We start from the raw sequence: 20,412 nt of genomic DNA, 5'->3' as shown, positions 1-20,412 counted from the left end.
CCTTTGCCTTTTCTTGAAAAGAAACAGTTAACCTGAATATTAACACGGTGAATCTTCCTTTTCAACTGTGGCCAGTGTTTCAGGAGCAAACTAGCACACCGCACTCAGAATTCCACTCCCTCCTAAACAGGCTGGGATCTGGGTAGGGAAGTGGGATGTAAATCCCCTGTAATAGTGGGGAAGAAGTTGCTTGCACATTTCTATATTTTACTTTTCAGTGACCCAGGTGACTGAACGCTGTTAGGGCACCTTTACCCAGGCTAGCAGGCCAGAAGTAGTTCGACTGAAGAACTCTTAATAGTTAAATATGGGAGTTTCCACGCTTCTTGGCTCTTAAAATGGGAGTGTCTGTAGTGAGCACTGCTAAAGACTGACTTTTCCTTTCTTATTCTTTCATAAGACTATTCATAAATCTATTCTAAGTAGAAAGGTTAAGTGTTCTTTTCATAGCTTTTACATTGTGATGTTTTTTGGTAATTTCAGGGCTATTGCAGGCTGCTTTTTCCCTTTTTTGAGTTGTGAGTCATCACATACAGCTTCAGGGCTTCTGTCTGCAAACTGGGGAAGGTGGCTGGTGAGACACAGCGTGCTTTGTTCTGCGCCGTTGCTCGTCGGCAGTTCCACAGCTCTCGATGCTCCGTACAGTTTATTTGAACTTCCTCTGAGAACAGGTTACGGTGCGGGCGGGGGCTGCTGGCCGGGAGTGCCCAGCAAGCGCTGCGGAGTGTGCCGCTGTCTGCCCCGCCCTTCATTATCCCTCCAACAGGCAGGTGGGTTTGGGGTTATACAGACACAATATGAGCTTTCCTTTGCTGTTGCATCTCCCCAGTCCTGCTAAGCAAATACTCAGGTGGTTCTATGGAAAAGTTTGCTTCCCAGGAGAGAAAAAAGGTGATTCCACAGTCTAAGGCAGTCCCTGGGCACTGGGGATCGGCCGGTGGAAGGGTGGAGGCTAAATACTCCTGCTGCGCTGGGGTCTTGGGGAAAAACTTTGCCAGCCCCAACCCCGATGGGCCTTTTAAATGGCTGGAATAGCAACGGGCAGGAGTGTCCGTGGTGGGCAGAGGTGCTGGCTTGCCGCTTTGGGGGGCAGCTCGGCCCTCAGTGCGCTGGGCTGGTAGTGCCTTCGCCGTGCAGCCTCGGGGAGAGCCCGTGGGGACCCAGAGCTGCAGTGTGCTGGTCACAGCCCTTCACCGCTGTGCAGCCAGGACTTGGTTCTTTGCTAAAAGTTTGTAGTCTGGGTGAATTCCCTTCCAAACTGGAAAAATCTTCCCCCAGCGCACGCACCCGGTGCCACCTCACATGCGGCTGTGGCCGTTAGGTGTTTGGAACTCATTTTCAGAACATGATGGCAAGGTGCCCATGCTCTGGCACGTGCCTTTGAGGGCTCCATTTTTCTGTTCAGTATGTGGCTGTTTCACACCCAGACACCATCTCTGCATTTCTTGCTCTAACAGTTGCTTTCCAGCACCAAGCGCCAAAACTGAGAGCAGTCCCCTGGTTGCTGCAGCGCGGGGACCCTTCCCCTCCAGCTGCCCCAGCATCTTCCCACAGCAGCGCGGCGGCAGGAAAACGATATATTTCAGTGTTGCGACTGTGGAGCCTCCTTAGCATCTGTCACTGCAGGAACAGGGACCTGGCCTGGGCTCTGCACTCGCTGGAGGAGGAATTGCAGCCGCGTTTAAACACCCTCTGCGCTGGGAGGCTTTGATACCCAACTCTGCTGTGGGTGAGCGCACACGCTCTGTGGCAGCGTGACATGGGGAGGGGGTTCAAAAAAGTCTGACAGAGATTCCAAGTGACAAGGGGTCGCTGTGCTCACAGAAACGGTCTGGAATCTCGCTCTTGTTTGACTGGCTCTCTTTCAGCAAATTTGGCTTGAGGGCTGCGAGCAGAAGCCTCACAGAAGACAAGGAGAAGGATTTGTTTCCAGCTAGGCTGCGGTGGCTGCACGATTTGCTCTGTTGTCTCCAGACGAGAAGGCTGACACTGGATATGCGATAGCAGAGGCAGCTGAAACCCTCGTGCTGCCCCTCGGAGCTTGTCAGTGGATGCTCTTCCCATGTAAGTGTGTTTGGAGCACCAGTGCTCCACAAAGAGCAGCTGAGGATTGGCTGAAGCGAGCTGGTCAGAAAGGTTTCCTGAATTTCCTTGTACAAAAGCACCTTTATTAGTTCCAATCAACAGGGATTATGGCAATAAAAATCTAATATATTGACAAAGCAGCAGCCAGATAATCTGAGCAGATAAAAATCAGTTCAGAGTTTCAGAACAATAAATACTGTTTCCTTACTCTTCCATAATCTATGCATTTATTTCCCTTCAGCAACTGTCCAGAAAGCAAAGACTTTCCCGCACATGTTTGGGAGAGCTGGTTCATAAAGTGTCTGGGGGGTGTGTGCTCTTGGTTGGTTAGTTGGGGGTTTTTTGTGGGTTTTTTGTTTGTTTTTTTCTGCCATGAGGGGAAGGTTAAACAGTGGTGGTATTTCTTACAGACTCAGTGTTCAAGTGAACCAGCCAAACTGATTGTTAACGAGCAAGATAGAGCTAAAAAGCTGTTTGGTGTTTTTTTCTATGATGGTTTGTTGCCTTCCAGGAGATGTCACTGCTATGCTGGTTCTTGTGCATTTTTTCCCAGTAAAAGCTAGTAACAGGAAAAGAAGCTTTCTTGGTATTAGATTTCCCACAATATTAACAAAATTCTGGCCTTACTTAGTAGTCTTCATGTTACAATTTTGCTTAGAGAAATCTGGAAATGGAACCTTTCTTCTTCCTTTTAACAGCCAGTGTTTGAAATAGATAAATTCACAGCCATGAAGAACAGAGTTACTGCTTTTATTTCCAGGCTCTTCCAGTTTCCTGCTGTAGCACCCCAGGGTATTTCTTTGGCTCTCTGTGCCCTTCAGTTTTCCTCTCTTCAGGAGAATGCATAGATACTTTTCTCTGAAATGTTGTGAGGCATAAATAACATTTCTTACAGAAAGAAGTTAAAATAATTTGGAAAATTTCAGAGGAACGGCAGGTGCCACCAGCTGCATCTCCTGATGCTGTGCCAAGCTGGATGGAGCCTGGCACTGTGCAGAGATGTCAGCGGTGGAAGGATCAGCAGACTGACTTCTCTCTGCAGATGGTTGCCAGAGAGAAAGGAGCACCCCTCGGCGATGCTGTTCTGCCCGTCTCGGCGTGAGCGAGGGCAGCGGCAGGTTTAGATCCCGTTGTCTCCGCTGTGCGTCCGGCCAGGAGTCGTGCACATTGTGAAGGAGGCAGCGACCAAGGCACCATGAAACCTGTCCCTCCTCTGTGCCTGTTCTGCAGGTACTTGATAAATTTGTCTTTTTAAAAACAAACCACAAAACCCCTGGTGAGTTAAATCTCCCCTGCACTAGCGAAGTGCTGGGCCTGCTTGTCACCCTCTGGCAGGGTTTGGGGTGATTTAGCAAGGAAAGCTATGCGGGAGGAATGTGCTCCTGGCTGCCTTGCAGATGTCCTAAACCTGCGCTTAACTTCTTGTCAGCCGGGTTTGGCTCCGTCCCTCAACCCTGATTTAAGTGAATGCTTTAATTTGAGAGCCTTCTGCTGCCCGGGTGATGGGGAAGAGGGGGCGAGGGGTGGTCCCAGCAGTCGGGAACTGTATGACATCAGGGTGAAGTGTGATGTCATCACCCGTTCCATGTGCTGGGGCTGCTTCCCTGTTGCTCTGCCCATGGGATGAATGTCTTCAAGGTCCTGTCGCTGTTTGTTCTTTCCTGGGTCACCCTGAGGATGGGGCTTCTTTTCTTTCTGCTTTCAAGTAAGGAGTAAAGTTAGAAGCCCCATCCTTGGTTAACATAAATAATCTGGTATATAAAAAAAATTCTATAGAAACCATATAGCTGATGAGAAATGAATGCTCACTGTTGCATATTACACTGTAAAATATCTCTGCAGTGAGACTTGGGTAGGGCTCCTCTTACTCAAGAATTCAGTTAAGCAGTTTATTAATCCCTGCAGGCATTGCAGACAGAAGAGAGAATTATTGACTCTGTGGCACCAGCAAAGTATCCAGAATCTATATTTTGTTTAACGCAGAAACAGTTATTCTTCAACTGTGCCTTATTGCATCAGAAGGATTGTGTGACCTTTGGTGAATTATTTTCTGCTGAAGTGGGGAGCAGCGCAAATCATCGCGCAGGAGTGGGAGATGCGCGGCGGCCGCTGAGCTGGGGGGAGCTGCCCGGGCACAGCTGCAGGGGGGCTGGTTTCCAATGGCCTTTTCTGATATTTGTACCGTGCTCCGGAGGGTCACTGTTGGTATTGATCGGTTCGTGACCTCTGCGTGGCAGTGGTGAACCTTCAAGCTGTGGCTGGGCTGCTGGCTCCGTCTGGTGAATGGGAAAGGACCGGAGCTGTCCCCGTCCCCCCTGTCCCCCCCGTTCCTGTGTGGGCCCCACTGTCCCTGTCCTGTCACAGGGAATGCCTGGGGGCCTAGTGGGAGGGTGACACCACCAGCACCCGACCAAGACCTTCCACCCTGGGAAAATCAGTATTGGCCCTTGGAGCCCCTTCCAGTGAGGCCGTGACTGCTGCATTATGTTACTGGGAGGACTGGAGAGCCAGAGATCTGATCTCAGCACGGCTTTTAGCACCTGAGAGGCAGTCGCTGGTGACATGGTCATGAGATGCTGAAGTCCTTGTGAGTATCGTGATCTGCTCTGGAAGCACTTGTGCCTCGTGCGCAGCGAAAAGCTGTGCTTTTCCTCTGGTGTGAGGCTGTTGGGATCTGAGAACTTCAGCTGAGATCTTTCTGTCAGCCTTAAGACTTTTGGGACACGCAGCCCTGCAGATTTGTTGCCCACATGTGCTTGTCCCGCTGTTGGGGCTGGGCCGGGCTGCTGGAGGTGCCCGGGGTGCAGCCCAGCGGGGCCAAGCGTGGGCCAGTCTCTGCGGGGAGCTCGGTTGGGGCCCCCCTTGCCAGCAGGAACCCCCTTCCCCAGGGGTGCCCGCAGCCAGGATCAGTCCCAGTGCTGATGAGCCATCTTGTTGAAATGGTGTGAACTGGGAAAGTTCACCTGGGGGCTCAGTCCCAGAGAAGGTGTATCTGACCCACTGCCCTCCCCGTGCTGTTTGTGCTGGCGTGTGCAGGATCCTGCAGCCAAATTCCTTTTTGATCTGAAAGTCTGTTCTGTTGCCTTGATGCATTTTTAAAGCAGGACTAATGCGTTAAATCTAAAGAATTGCCCTGTCTCCTGCGCAGAGGCAAAAGCAGTGTTTGTTTTATAATGGAATGGCAACTCCAGGCAGCTTCTCATGTTTTTAAAGTAAGAGAAGGATTGCGTGTCTGCCATTGCTGTAGAATTGCCCAGCCCGGAGCAGATGCTGTACAGGATACATCGCCCCGGAACCGGGCGGCAGGGAACGAGGGGCCCTTTCAAGCCAAGGGGGGATGCAGCCAAGGGCTTGTGCACACTGAGCATCCTCACGTCCTGCTTCTAGTGAAACCTGTGGGGATCCAGCACCCCTCAGAATCTGTTCTCCCTGTGCTGAAGGTGTACCGGCCAGAGGATTCCAGGTCACGGGGTGAAATGAGCTCCCCCAGCCCTGAGTGCAGGGTCTGGATCAGGTCTGGATCCGGCCCATCAGTTCACTCTTGCTCTGAAAAGATCACAGTAGGACACACGGGGTGAGGTGGGGAAGCTAGTCCTTGGTCGTGCTGCTTGTGTCAGCCCTGCTGGCTCCTTCCAGGGGACCCTGGGCACAGACCGGGCAGTGGTCCCAGTGTCTGGCTGCTGGTCAGGTGGCCCAAGAGCCAAGGCTGTGGGCTACCACCAGACCTGCAGGAGGGCTGCTGCTTGGCTGAGGGTGTCCTAGTTAAAAAACCTCCCAGTGAGGGAGCCTGAGTCATGGTTCTTTCTATCCATCCAGTCCCTCTCCCTCACCACCCACCGTGCAAAATGCCTTGTTTTTAAAAATAAAATGCATGAGTATCTTATAGCAGTCTCTGCTGCTTCTCATCCCCTTTGGTATGTTAAACCTGGATATAAAGCCCAGTAACTCTGGTAAGTTAAACCTGGATATAAAGCCCAACAACCCGCTGCTCCTGCCAGATGATAGTCTCACAGCAGTTTCCTGATCTAGCGGTGGCTTTGAGAGTGTGAACCTAAGTTGCTGCCTTCAGCTGGGACTTGTGATCTGAAAATTTCGTGCAGATTTATTTGCTGTTCTTGGGAGAGCAGCGGTGGCCGGTTGTTCCGCAGCTGAGGAGCCTATAGCAAAGGGGCAGCACCACGGAGCATCGGTGAGGGGTGAGGTGGGGAGTGGGACTGGGGTCCTGTCCCTCCTGGCTGACTGTCCCCATGTCCAGGGACTCGTGTCTAACCACACAGAATGGACTAAAGTGCTGCTCTCCTTGGGGCCAGAGATTTCAGAGTGCTTTGAAAAGAAAAAGGTTAAGCAATGCTAAATATTATTGTTATATTTGCTTGCAGATTCCTGCTGGGGGCAAAGAGTGTCAGAACAGAAAGCAGGAGCTCGAGCTCGGGCAGGAGCCTGGCTGGTGACGCGACCAGCAGAGCCCTTGTTCCTAACCCCAGCACCAGGTAACCCTGCTCTTCCTCGCCGTGTGCTGGTGAAACGCTCCCCCCCGCCCAATAAGTAGAAATAAACATTCCTGTTTTTTTCATGCAAAAAGTTTTAATGGGAACACAGTAGCTTCCACGGGATGGAACACGGCAGGCGCCGAAAGCTTTGCCAAGGCCCATGTTTCCCCCGGCCGTGCGCATGCTGCAGCTCCGTCCTGCCGCTGCCTGAGGTGCCACGATCCAGTCGGCTCCAGTTAATGAAATTAATCTGCAGGCTACAGGTCTAACATTAGTGCTATAAACTTAGATGAATAAACTTCTGAAAACTTAAACTGTTTTTAAACCATTGCTTTTCAGTTACAGAAATACAAAATAAATATCTTAAAGGTTAATACAAAACAGAAAACTAATATATTTTTGTTTATTGACTTTTCTCCCTAATAGTATGTTAAATTGAAAATAGCTTTTTAAAAAATGAACTTCACATCATGGAAAAAATATTAAGCATCACTGAATTTGTACAAGTGTCTCTGAACAATAAACTAAATGTATGTATTTTATTTATTCCTCCTACCCACCACCAAATAAGAGAAGATTATATATCCTACCGCTTCTAAGCATATACATGTAAAAATAGTCATTTCTGTTTTCTCATTTATAGTAACATGGCTGTAACCTTTCATTATAGTGTTTCCTGGGCTCAGTGCAGAAAGACAACAACAAAATCCTGTTATGCAGGGGATCAAGGTGAACTACCTTTTGTTGATCCCTACTGCCTTTAAAATTTATTTCGGTTGGAACTTTGGTATAAATAGATCTTTTTTCCACTTTTATTACACGTACAGTCTTCACCAGCCTGACCACCATCAGGTATCTCGTGTGCCAGCCCACAGCGTGGTTTCTGATCCTTCCCCACTTCCCATCTGAAACAGGTATGAAGTGACCAGCTTTGTGAGCTCCCACTGAACTCACTGGTAAGTCCCCATCGCCTCACCTGGACGGTTTTGGGTTCTAAACAGTGATTTTTATGAATATTTTGAAATGCTACTTTTTAAATGGGGGAGATACTGAGACTCGAGACAAAAAACCTGAAGAACTTAAAGCCTACAGCTATTATTACACTTAAAACATGTAGTTGCACAAATTAACTGCCATAACTATTGGGCAATGAATAAACCTCCTAAAATAATGATAAATGTACACATGAACTTACACATTCCTGGGCTGCTCCGGTGTTTCCAGCTTAAATGTTTTGGGGCCAATGTTTGCATTCCTCTTTCTCAGAGCAAGGGAGGGAGGGAGGCAGGATGGGCCGAGGGAGGGCTGGGGGTTCCGTGGCAGCAGAGCTCTTCAGCAGAGGCTGCCTGGTCGCTCAGGTTTTTCCTCCCAAGCTAATTTCTTGGGTTTTCCTAATCTAGAGGAGATGCTTGGTGTTTTGCTTTGGCGACTTATGAAAAATTAAACAGGCTGAAGTCAGGAAATAAAATGCTTGGAAGTAAGTGTTTGTTAAAACACCTGGTGACAAAGAATATAGTGTGGATTAGAAGTCTGAATGCACTACAGCCTTCAAGGTGTTTTTCTAATGTTAGTTTTAGAAAACGGACCTTTACCAAGGGGAGAGCAGGGTTGTTAGGGAGGGAAAGAAGCAAATGTCTGGTGTCCTGCAGACTGGGGTTTTTCACTAGCTTATCCGGATTGGGATTTTTTTTTTCTAAAGCCCCAGGTCCTTTAATCATGAGGTTGTGTTTAAAAAAAAAAACAACCACCAACCAAACAACCAAAACCAAACAAAAAACCAAAAACCTTGACTTCCATGTAAGAAGAGGAGCCCTCGTGGCTGTAGACAAAACTCTGGAGAGCAACGTCAGGGGCTCAGTGACTGGAAGGTGAATAGAAATCGTGGCTGGGCAGGGTTGGTCTCACGGTTACTCCCAGTACCCCAGCTCTCCTCCTCTCTGGGGGTGTCTGGAGCTGCCCCTGCCCCAGCCTGGCCTGCAAAGCCACAGCCTGGCCCTGTGCCGCTGCCGGGGCCCCTGGCCAGACGTGATGCTAAATGCTTTGTGTGACCACCGCATCCTCGTGTGTGACTCGTGTTTTCAGACCAAGGGATCATTTACCACAGAGCAGGGACTGATCCCAGGGGACTTTGTACGGTCCCCAGCCTGGCTGTGGTCCCGGGGCTCCTTGGAGAGGAGGTGCCAGTGATGCAGCGCCAGCTGCTGCCTGACATGCCCTTGCAGAATGTCCATCGCGCCGACCTTCCCTGGGGCAAGTGCTGGGAGAGTCCCCCAGCGCTCCAGCTCTTGAATGGTCGGGGCTGGGAGGCTCCTCTCCATTCTCCTCCGTGTCCGAGTTGCTTCGGGCTGGGGCAGGGAGGTGTTCTCCCCGTGAGGGATGTGGAGAGAATTAGTTGTTTTCTTACCTCTGCTGCTTTTGCTTGTAATTTATCAGGAAACATGGCTGCAGTTCAAGCTCGGGGGGTAGTTATGTACCGAAGCACTCCAAGGTTTCTGCCAGGCTAGGCAGGCAATTAAAGCTGAGCTGATGAATGATCTGATTCGGGCTCCAATTCATTAACTAATCATAAGAAATGAGCAGATAGAAAACAGGCCCAATTCAGGAACTCGGGAGAGGTTTGTTAATGGTCCCTCTGTCCCTGTGTGCTGCTTGAGGTACCTTCCAGAGCTCCTTCCCCGCCCTCTGCTGACAAACGTGATGCTCTGGGTGGTCGGAGCCCGGATCCCCTGCCCGGATCCGAGCCCGGATCCCCTGCACCGTCAGCCGGGGAGGCAGAGAACAAGGTGTTTTCATGACAGAAATCCATTGCGCTGCAGTACACCTGCAGTTGTATTTTGTCTTTCCTAATGTTGTTTTCTTTGCACTCTGTGCTTCGTGTGATGGTTTGTGGTAAAAGAAAAGACTGTGGACTTGGTGGTTCAGCAGGGCCGGGACTCGGAGCGGCCTCGAGAGTGCAGAGGGGGTGGCCTTCCCCCGTGGGCCCTCCTGGCCAACTTGGGAATGACGAAATGGGGTCCCAGAGCTGATGTCAAACTTCTATTCACTGGGGAAATGGGCTGAAGAGAGTCTGGAGGGTGGGAAGACAGGAGGGAAGTTAAGTATATATATAAAAAGAACAGAAACCCTCGAAGAGCTCGCCCACCTCCATGTAAAGCTGCCACCCTCCTGCCAGCATGTGATGCCTCCCTTTTCATTGCCACCCAATTAAAAAAAAAAAAAGTCAGATGACAGCAGCCAGAGAGGGACAGGGGTTTGGAGTGGATCCTTATGGAAGATGCAGTGAACTTCAGGTCAGCAGCGCAGAGGTGAAACAAAAAATGTGACGTTTGCTCCTACTCCAAGAACCCAGTGTGGTGATCCTGCTCGCAGGGTGTAAGGGGGCTGGAGAAACTGTTCCAGAGCAGATGGTTTCGGTCTGGTGCACTTGGAGAGTTGCAACCTGGTGGACCCAGTCGATGTCTTCCTCAGCACAGTCAGCTTCTCTGTGTAGAGAAAGGCTGCTTGTTGGGCACCACCTTGCTCAGGGCTCGGGACAAAGCTCCAGGTTAGCTCCAGGTGGTTCTGCTTTAGCCTGGGCTTTTGGAAGACAAAGGTCTGAGTTCTGGTCCCTCTTCCTTGGGGTGTTCCCTGGTGAAATAACACGGTCCAGATGCTTCCTCCGAGGTGTTGCTGGGGAGGATGGAGGAGGTGAGGAGGACTTGGCAATTTTGCTCAGTGGGCTGCAGTATGAAACCAGTGGGCAGGTACGTCTGTGGGAACAAGACGCTTATTAGAGCTGTTGCTTTAAAATGTGTCTTGTTTTCAGTTCTTTCTCCCTACACATTTTGAATATATTTAGGGCACTTATCACCATAGCATCAAAGCACTGAAATATCCTGTGCAAGAAACTGAGATATCTGTCCCAAAATAGCTGCCTGCTCTTTTACCAAAGCACCAGTGTCACTGCCAGTGCTTCCTTCCCCCGCCATCGCCCATGACCGCGTGTGCGCACGAGTGTCAGAGTTGCCTTTGGCTCCGTCAGCCCGGTGCTGTCCCTTGTTGTCCTAATGCGGTGGGTTAAGGGCCAAGTCCAGGAGGGATTTGGGGTGCTTTTTGTGTGTTTAAGACTTCAGTATCGTGTAATGGGCTGAACGGTTTTGCAGGCTTCCCTGTGTGCAGGGGTGCTGTGAAACCTTATTGCTGTTTATCTTGGTGTGAGAGGACAAGAGGGTGGCTCTGTCCCGTGAACGGCAGTATCTGAACTGATGATGTGAGCGGGGTCTGGCTGTTGGGAGCCCGGATGTGCGGAAACACGTCACGGCTTGTTGAGTCTTCAGGTGTGCTGGGCACCTGTGGCTTTTCCTGGTGCTCCTGGTGTCCCCTGAAGCTCCGTGCACCTGATAAATGGGGCCGAAGGAGGTGCTGTCTCGCCTCGTGTCTGGGTCTGGGGGCATGAGAAATGGAGCCGCAGTGACTCCTGTCTGGTGCTCTCTGAGCTTCTCATTTTGCAGCCCCAAATTGAACTTCAAATTCCTCCTCGCTGCCTGACCTCACACACCTGCCTCTGGAGGGAAAACCTGCCCCGCTTGTAGGGGTTCATGGGGTGACTGGCTTCAGCGTGCGTCTGTCTGAAGCCCCTGCTGAGGTACTGTTTGTTGTTCCCTTTCTGCCCCGCGTCTCCAGACGCCTCTGTGGGCCGCTTGCGCTGAGCCCCCTCCTGAGCGGTGGCAGCGGGCCAGGTGCTCCCTGCCCGCGCGGGGTGCTCCTTCTGAGCCCTGAGGAAGCGGGCGCCGGGCTCTTGCAGGGCAGGGTTAGTTGCTGGGGCTTGCGCAGGGGCCGCAGCAAACAGCCCGACCACCACAGTCGGGTTCGACCTTGGCTCTGCTGTACTGGCGTGAGACGGGGACGCTGGTTTTGGGGTCAGTAAAACACAGAAGTTCCCCTTCCTTCCCTGCCCAAGTATTCAACTGTTCCATGTTTCCTGCTGCTCCTTCTTCGCCAGCGTTTCCACTTCTATAACTGATCCTCATGCAGCCCCACCGGCTGTGCTGTGGTCTCCCGGGATCTGGGGGGGGGGGGGGGGGGCGATCAGCTGCGGGAGGGCGCCGGGCACTTGTCAGCGGGTGACAGCGGGGGCCGTACCCAGCCCGTTGTCCTCTCGCAGCGTGCGGCGAGGGGCCACCTCTGGAGCCAGGCGTGAGCCCACAGCTCCTCCTTCCCCTCCAGACCAACACTAGAAATGACTTCCCGAGCTGGTCCGCGGCACACCTGGTACAATTCTATTTATTTTTCTGAATGTGCTTGGGAGAAGTGGATGTGTTCTTGGTTACAGAGCCAGCTTATGAGGTTTTCTGGTTCAGTTTTAAAGGGATGAGAGGAGTCTTCAGCAAAGAACCGGCACATCTTCTCTGAGCTGTTCAACTCTCTTTGAGGTGGCATTGCTGTGAGTCACATTCACCCTCTTATTTGCAGCCTGCACCACCTTTTATACCTGGGCAAGCTGCACATTTTCAGTGTGTCAGGATTTTTCTGTAGGAGCTGAAATAGTGACAGAGAGCATGAGGTGAAGAACTTATCTGTGCCATTGGTGGTTTCTGTGCTACTGAAAATCCCTGCAGGCAGGTGCCAGCTTCCTGCTCCGCAAACAGAAAGTCTGAAAGAGTAAAAGAGCAGGGGCTGTAGACTAGTAAATTATTTTATCCATTCCCTTTTCAGGGAAGTTCCAGAAGAAAACGTCCTTCTCTGAGGCTGTGACAGTGCCCCGGAGAGTTTCCATTGACCAGTGGAGTTAATTTTCATGGCGCTTGTACGCAGCTAACCGAGGATGGGATCTTACAGCAGCTCTGGACGAAGCACAGCTGTTAGGAGATCTGGCGGTCGGTGGTTGTGGCTGGGGTGGGAATTGCCGGTCTATAAACCGGCAATAAAAACAAAGTATGAAAACCCAAAGCTGTTGTGCAGGGGTTTGCTGGGGCGCAGTCCTGGCTGGCCAGCTGGGCAGAGCTCTCTGACTCTGCCTGCTTCTCCGTGCCTTCCCAGGATGGGGCTTGGAACTGGGTAGGCTGAAAACGAGCTGGCGCTGCCGCGGCAGAGGGCTGAATGCTGAATTCTGCTTTCTGTTACGTAGACAGTGTTTTGTGCACCTTAATGTAGACTTAAACCCATGAATTCCACTTTGAATATTTACAAAAGCAGGATCTGAATGGGTGGGCGGTGGAAGGAGTTGGAGTGAGCTCACTGACTGCTAGGAGGTAGCTGACAGGTAATTAGAGGAAACCCAGCAATGAGGAGAAGCAGGATTCAATACCCCTGGCTGCAGAGTCTAAGTGACTGCGGGAACGGCACGTCCTTTTCCATTGTTTCTCCTCTCCAAATCACCTTTTAAACTGTGTTCTGTGCTAAACCTCCTGGACTAAAACCAAACAGAAAAGCGAGCAAGCAACCAGCCTAAAAAAAAAAATATCTGAGTGAACACCCCTCAAAAGGCAACGTGAACCGTCAGCTGGGAACTGACTGGTTTTGATTTATGGTTTCTTTATCCTGCAGGAGCAGGAAGGTAACGAACCGGTGTTTTGATCTCCGTGGGCTTTCCTGCAGCAGTGAGGAGATCAAAACAAGCTTAACTATTTCTGATACCTGCATGCGTTCTTCCCCCTCCCTTCCCTCCTCCAGTGCCTTGCAGGCACCTTACACGACACCGAAGAACATCAGTTTTGTGGATGCCACAAATCTGTTTCACATCTCCCCGGAGCTTGCAGCAGCCCTGGGGCTCCTCCAGCCGTGCTCGGCACAGCTCGGGGGGGACGGGGCTCTCCCCCGCGGGGACAGATGCTGTTGAGTCCCCTCCTGCTCCCTCAGGAGCTCCCCCAGTTCTCTGCAAGCCTCAGGCTTTCAGGGCCCGAGGGTGCCGGCAGTGTGCGGATGGGGGGACGGGGAGCAGAGGAGGTGGCAGGCTGGTGCGGGGTCCGGGGCGCTCGGCCCTCGCAGGAGGGAGGGAAGGAGAGGAGTGGGCGCGTGGAGGGAAGCAAGCGGAGGAGTTACCCTGTCAGTTTGCAGAAACGCTGCTGTAGTTCTTCTTGACAGGGAAGGTGAGCTGCCCAGAGAGGTCCAGCGACAGCGCCTTGGGGTGCAGCGCCCGGCGCTGGTGCAGGGGGCTGGGGCTGGTCCTGGGCGAGTAGAGCAGGGCCAGCTCGGGGCCCGGCAGGCTGGCCTCGGGCAGGAGGGCGTCCACCGCGGCCACCGGCTCTGGCCGGCCGCGCGGCAGGCTCGGGGAGGGCTGCAGGCTGTGCCGCTTGGGCGGTGGCGGGCTGTGGTTCTGGAACCTCACCGTCTTCACTTGCTGCAACGAGAAGGGGACCAGAGTCACGGTGGGAAGAGCAGCTGCTCGCCTGCTTGCCATGGGCTGCCCTGGAGCTCGGAGGAGGGTGAGCTGAGGGCACTGCTGGCTCCTTCCCGGGGCAGAGGATCCCTGCGGAGAGGCCCAGCGGGGTGTGCGGGTGATGGCAGGTGGAGGAGAGCACTGGGACCGGCATGGCATGGTGTGGCGTGCCACTGGCCATCACAGACACCCAGCGAGCCCATCCAGGACCCGTCACCCCAGAGCGCGGGGCGGGGGGGAGCAGCGAGCAGTGCCACAGAGGGGGAGGGAGGCCTGTCCTGTGTCCTGCCATGCCCCACACCCAGAGCCCCCCACTTCTCTCTGGCTGACAATGTCCCTCCTGTGAGCTCTGAGGTTGGTTGGGCTTTCAGGGCCTTGTGGAGCGAGTTGCTCTTGGGTGCCACGGGAAGGAAGGGCTGTCACTAGGGCAATTTGCAGAATGATTTTATCTTTATGGAATTTCCCCCTGGCTGTCAGAGGGGAAAGAAATTTCCATTCCAAATGGCTCAGCCAAAGCGAGGAGGAAGGGAGGGAGATGGGGGAGCTCTGTAGAGACCAGCCTGACTCACACCCAGGTCTGTGGCAATTGCTCACTCACTCCCAAACCCTGAGGGGCCTTGGTAGGATCCCTGCACAAGCGAAGGACTTGGAAAAGCCTCAAGATTTGATCGTGACTGAACATTGGTTTACACGGAGACCCTGCAGCATCTTGCCTTTCTAAAGGGCTTAACCTGAACAGCAGAGTCAGCAGCACAAATACCTAATTTCTGAGTGCAGGTACCAATCCCAGTGATTTCTGTCAGAAGAAAACCTGAGCAGAGTGACGCGAAGCCCTCCAGGGATTTGTCCCCAGTCATTATTGGGCTGACACCGAATGCCCTCCCACCCCAAGGACTGGGGGGCCCCTCCGAAGCTGGGAGTCACCCCTGGCCGTACCTTCTCGGCGCTGTTGCGGGAGGTGTCTGGTTTCACCAGGATGGACGGCGGGGCTGATGCTGGCGGCTTTGGAGCTGCCTCGCTCTTGGCTGGAGGGTCTTTGGCATCCAGGATGACGGAGCTGCACACGGAGGGGGTTCTGCTTTCCCCTCCTCGGACCGCAAGCCCTGGTGAAGCGTCGTGGGAGAAGCTGGGCCTCGTCCCTCCATCAGCCAGGCCGGCTCCAGGAGCGATGCTGTGCGGCTGGGCGCTGACGTGCTGGTAAAGCTGGAAGTGCTGGGGCCGCACCGCGGCCGTGGGCAGACGCCTGAGGGACCCGGCGACCTGCACGGGGGTCCCTGCCTGCCCCGGCCTCTGCAGGGATCCATCTGGGGAGCAAGAACCGTCAGGAGGACGTAAATCAGCAGGAATCCCGAATGGTACGGACAAAGCAAAGAGGCGGAAGCGAGCGGCGGTCAGGGCCCTGCACTGACAGCCCTGGGGGTGCTGTGGGGTTGTAGCTCCCGGGGTGGCCATGCACCTACCCCCGTCACCGTGCAGCGACGCCGGCTGCCCCGCAGCCTCTCCTCGGCTGGCGGCCACTCCGCTGGGCGCTGGCAGGGCCAGCAAACCAAAACCCTCGACCCTCTGCGTTTGCACGACTCGCGCCACAGAAGTGCTGTCTTGTCTAGGACTGCTCTGGTGTCCGAGGGCTTGCCCTGCCTTCTCCTGCACTGCCAGAGCTCCCCGTGCAGGCACTAGGTGCCATTGCCCCCTCAGTGTGACACGGGCAGGTTTTCCTGCCCGGCTCCGTGGGGGAAGCACCGGGGTGAGCGGGTGGGACCAGACACAGCCCCACCGGGAAGGGTGAGGGGGGTGACACGGGACATCTGCCTCCAGCATGTGTTGCTGGGGGCAGAAATGACCCCCCTGAGCAGAAAACCTCCCGTGGCGGGGCCCTGCCCGCAGAGCCCCGCTCTGAGCCCTCCCCTGCGTTTGTTCCTGCGTGGTGGCTCCATCCCACAGCTGCTTTCCCATCCGCAGCGCGGGAAGTCACACGCTTTATTGCTTCTGCAGTTTCTTGCTGGTCACAAGATTGATTTTTTTGTTTTGTTTTGTTTTTTTAAACAGAGCCACCACAGGGGAATGAGTCCTTTACAGTGAATCAACTCTTAAGATAAATCCAATTTCAAGTCTAAAACCACTGACAATGGCCCTTGCAAATGTGCCTTCCCCCTGCCAGGGCATGGCCTCCACAGCAGCCCAGCCTGCGAGTGTTGGAGAATATGCCGCTTAGTTGCCCAAATATGCTGCTTAGTTGCCCAAATACACTTGGCAGTGTATTCCAAAGCAACGTATAAAGGCTGAGATGAACCTTGCCAGCCTCGCTGGAAAGAACGTAGACCACTGAGCTCTGCATAGACCTTTGCGAAGAGTTTTTCTGTGCAGAGTCAAAAAAAAAATAGATTTGCCAAAATAACCACAGCTGGGGAAAGCCAGTGGTGTGGGAACCCGGGTTCCTCTGCCCCTCGCAGGAGGGCTTTGCCGCAGGCCCCTCTCCCTGCCCTCTGTCCTTGGGATGGGTATTTCCTACAGCCCCGGGCATGGGCGAATGAGAAGCACGTTTTGGATCTTGCGGAGGAGGAGAAGAAAAATAGAGCTGATATGGAGGTTTTTTCCCTGTAGCTCTCTGCTATAGCAAGGCTTTTGACTTCACAATTTTACTGGGTAACTCCTGCTGCTGCTGCTTTTTTTTTTTTTTTTTTTTGGTGAAGTATCCTTTCTCACCTTCAGGCTATTCATGATTTTATGCATCTCAGATATTTCCAAGCTGAATATTTTTCTCCTGAAATAGAAGTAGTTCTATTCTCTTGATCATCCTCCTGCATACTTCTCCTGGCTTTACTATATTCTTTTTGAGTTACCAGAAATACTTGAACCATTCCGGATATGAGTTTGCCAGAACCCCCGCGATGGCACTGCTGAGTTTTACTCTCTTGTTCTGAGTTCCTTTCTTAATAATTCCTAATAATCCTCTAAATTAACCTTTTTTTAAATTGCGTCTGAGCGTGGAGTTGGAACTCTCAAAGAGCTGTCTGTGACAATTCCAAAACCTCTCTCCAGAGTGACAAAAGCTAATTTAGGGCCTAAGGGTGTGTGTGTATAATTAGGGTTTATTTCTCCCTGTATCTGTGTACTGACGTTTCAACTGCCGTGTAGTGCCCTGCTGCTGGGTGTTGTGGATTTCAAAGGTTGGATTTGCCGATTTACATTATCCAAGATCACTGCAGGAGTCCCTTGCAGAGACTGGTAATACTGTCGTGGTACAGTTCGCATTTACCTTGCTGGAGTTTGTATTTCATTTTCTTTGCCACTTTTACGTCTAATGGCCTCCCTTACTCTGTTGTTTAAATGTTTTTGGTTAACCAGTGCATTTTGAGCCACGTTAGGGTGCCTGTTGAGGATGGGGCCATGGGCTGCCCCCCCTGAAGTGAGCCGTGCCACGCTCTGGTGCAGCGTGGTGCAGGTTGTTGGGGTGAGCCAGCTGGCATCGCCCCCAGCTCTTTGTTTCTGCCTTTGCAGGGGATTAACCCCTCCTCAGTTTAACCCACCCTGTCCCCTGCCAGCCTGGAGGATTAATCCACAGAGGTGGGGGCAGGCTTTGCTATGTTCTGGCAACATTTACTTCAGTTTTAAGGCTCCAGTTCTAACTGCAGGCAGCCAGGATGGTTTGGAGGGGATGTGTCTGGCTTCTCCCCACCCCCAGAGAGCCCCCCGAGGCACTTACTTTTCCTCGTGCTGCCGCGTCCCCGCCGCAGCGACGCAGGTCCCGAGGCCGCTGTGCTCCTCCCAGGCGAGGGGATGGGCACGGGCAGCAGCGCTGGTTTCAAGGGTCTGCTTTGTCTTGGGCCGTTTTCTGAGATGCTCCCTTGAGAGGAGAGCGAGGAGGTCGATAGCGTCCACGAGGCGTACAGGGAAGGCATCTTCGACTCAGACAGATTAGATTTCCTGTTTGAAATAGAGAAGAAAATAAGCTGAGGCTAGACCTGCGGTTTTGTATGGAAAGCAGGAGTTTGTCCAAAAGGGAGCTCAGTGGTTTTGACGTGCCTGCACTGCTCCCAGGTCAGGGCTTTGGTGGGCTACGCACGATTCAGTTAGTTCAGGTTTCTGATTCCGTTATAACAAGGGCTTTCATCTTTCTGCACGTGATTTATAAGAAATTATTCCCAAATAGGGTTAGGATTTGTCACAACAACCCCATGGCGTTTCAAAAGGGACCTCCAGACACCAGCCCTCCCTCTGTAATCTGCCCGGAGATGCTCCCTGCAACATGCAGAGCCGGGGCTGGCCCGCTGCCCGGTGCTGGGTGACGCAGGGGCTGCTCTGGCCCTTCCAGCCCTGTTCTCCGTGTGCCACTGCTGGTGCTCGGCCCAGGCAGGGACCACCATGCTCCTGTGTCCACTGGAGCTTGGCAGCATGTGCCTTTCGTGGGCCCAACGGCTCCTCTTCCTCCTCATCTCTGGGTGACCTGAGAATCCTGGGCACCGTGACCCGAGGTCTGGAAGCCGCAGCCAGGCCCCGTCCCGGCTCCGTCAGCCGGAGCAGTGGGAGCCAGCGCTCAGTGCAGGGGCAGGGCAGGTCCATAACGACCAGGCCGAGGCCACGTTTGGGCTGCTGCCGCCTGGCTCGAGCTTCCCCTCCGCCGTTTGGGCAGCTCACTGGTGCGCAGCAGCTACCTCCATTATCCTCCCCCCCTGCCTTCCTGAGAGGGGCCATCCTCATGCCTTCACCTGAAGTTACTGAATTGCTAAAAATCCTGTCAACTGTCCCCACCAGCACGGTGGCCAAATATCGCTCCACATTCCTTCAGAGAGCGGGCCACGATGAAGTCCCTCTGCTAACTCCTCAGAGGAATAAAAACCCCATTCCTCTGATTTTTCTTTACTTTTTGGAGGGTGGAGGAATGATTTATGGTTTAATAACTGGGCAGTGATTCGTCAAATAACTCAGGCATCAATTTATTATGAAGAAATTTCCTGCAGAGGGTAGAACAGCAGCTCCAAGACCAGCGCTTATGGTTGAAGCACTTTATGAGGCTATTTAGGGTGACTGGGCTGTGCTCTCCATTATTTGTTTGCTCTGTTTATCGGTGAGGTGGGGCCGCGGCGTTATTGGAGGCTCTATGGTGAAGAAATAAGCTGGAGAGATGAAGACTAATCACCAGCGCTCCTGAATGTGGGGAGGGTATGGGGGGGGCAATGCTGGAATTAAAGCAGCACTGGGAGCTCTGGCCTGTACCAAGTGATCTGGCAGAATAAAATATAAGCAGGGAAAGAAAAGTGAGGGGGGGAGAAACCAGGTAGTTGTTGGGAGGATCTGGGAGCGTCAGGTGAATGTTTGATGTGTCGCTAGAAGGCTTTTGGGGGACGGAGGCTGCGATACCCCGGCTGTCCCTCAGCACAGCCCGTTCAGCTGGGCCGGGGCAGGCAGGTGTGCGTGGAGCCGATCCCTGCAGGCTGCCCCTCGGAGCAGGGCTCCCTGCGCCCCCCGACCCCCTCCCTGCTCCCGCAGATGGGGCTGGACCATCGCAGCGAGTTTCCGAACATGGAAACCCTGCTCCTGGTACTGAAATTGCAGTCCTGGGAGAGCTGTGCTGCCTTAGCCCCACTGTTTGCAGAAGCAGAGCACTGCGTGTCTCAGCTGTTCTTCCTTTCTCTGCCTATCCTGAGCGTATCTTGGGGCAACTAAGGGCGCAGGCAATTTTTTTTTTCTCCTAAACTGTATATTTTAATTACTGCTCTTTCTAATGCATGTTTGTTTAGTTAGATCAATGGCGTCCAGTGCTTAAATGCCTGCTCTAAAGACAGTGTTTTGACTTGTGGTTTCCCTCCTAGCAGGAAAAAAGAAAAAATAGACCAGAGTCATCCAAAAGGAGTAAAGGCGAGTCCGAGCACAGACACGCTGCTGTTCCCCCTGGCTCCCAGACACATCACAATGTGCTGGTTGTGTCACCCGCAGGTCTCTGCCAGGGCTCCTGGACCGAATTAAACAGTCATGGGAGAAGCTGCTGCCGTCTCTGTCGACACCCCGGGTTTGAAACAAGTGGATGGCGGCTGATGTTGTGCTGTTTGCTCATCCGGACCATGTGCCCCCCCGAGGGAAACGCTGCCCCACCGCGGCACCTGGAGGTGCGATGCCCGTGCGGTGTGCGCAGCCGCGTCGGTACGCGGGGAAACAAAAGGAGTGAGAGCTGCCCAGGGACGGGAAGGCCCCACATCCTACGCGCTCCCCGCTCCCCTCTCGGCGTGTTTTTGTTTCCCGCAATAAGAACCAGACCTGAAGAGGGGAGCGACGTAGTTGCTGGGGAAGATCCCCACTCTGCCCGTGACGAGGGACATGCCCCGCAGCCAGCCGTCATGGTCCTTCCCGAAGACGCGGACCCCTTCTCCCTTCTGCAGCTCCAGCTCGTCGGGTCCGTGAGGCGCGTAGGAGTGGAGAGCCACGCACCTGGGGAGAGGGGGGTGAGGGGGAGGGCAGGAACCACGCGGCGCCAGCGGCCGCCGC

General features: G+C 53.2%; 1 protein-coding gene and 1 long non-coding RNA gene across 3 annotated transcripts in view; one reads left to right on the top strand and one right to left on the bottom strand.

The window, feature by feature from the left end:
* Positions 1–4,386: 4,386 nt before the first annotated feature.
* LOC141949700 (uncharacterized) lies at positions 4,387–20,342 on the top strand. 2 transcript variants are annotated; one of them, XR_012630835.1, is made up of 5 exons: positions 4,387–4,672; positions 6,465–6,575; positions 7,246–7,304; positions 7,403–7,531; positions 19,743–20,342. It is a non-coding gene; the product is annotated as an uncharacterized LOC141949700 (long non-coding RNA). The 2 variants fall into 2 exon arrangements; XR_012630834.1 differs by lacking the exon at positions 19,743–20,342 and having other exon boundaries at positions 7,403–7,771.
* SH3RF2 (SH3 domain containing ring finger 2) overlaps positions 10,228–20,412 on the bottom strand; it is a 41,710-nt gene continuing 31,525 nt past the window's right edge. Inside the window, exons 5-9 of the mRNA XM_074883585.1 lie at positions 20,185–20,355; positions 17,636–17,856; positions 14,869–15,236; positions 13,596–13,893; positions 10,228–10,324 (exon numbers count right to left, since the gene is read on the bottom strand). Of these exons, the coding sequence (XP_074739686.1) occupies positions 13,600–13,893; positions 14,869–15,236; positions 17,636–17,856; positions 20,185–20,355 (1,054 nt within the window). The 3' untranslated portion in view covers positions 10,228–10,324; positions 13,596–13,599. The remainder of the gene's footprint in view (positions 10,325–13,595; positions 13,894–14,868; positions 15,237–17,635; positions 17,857–20,184; positions 20,356–20,412) is intronic.

This window comes from Strix uralensis, chromosome 14, assembly GCF_047716275.1.
Source record: "Strix uralensis isolate ZFMK-TIS-50842 chromosome 14, bStrUra1, whole genome shotgun sequence".
Taxonomy (NCBI): Eukaryota; Metazoa; Chordata; class Aves; order Strigiformes; family Strigidae; genus Strix; species Strix uralensis.
The sequence above is the reverse complement of the archived record's forward strand: the minus strand, read 5'-3'. Positions and strand labels throughout refer to the sequence as shown.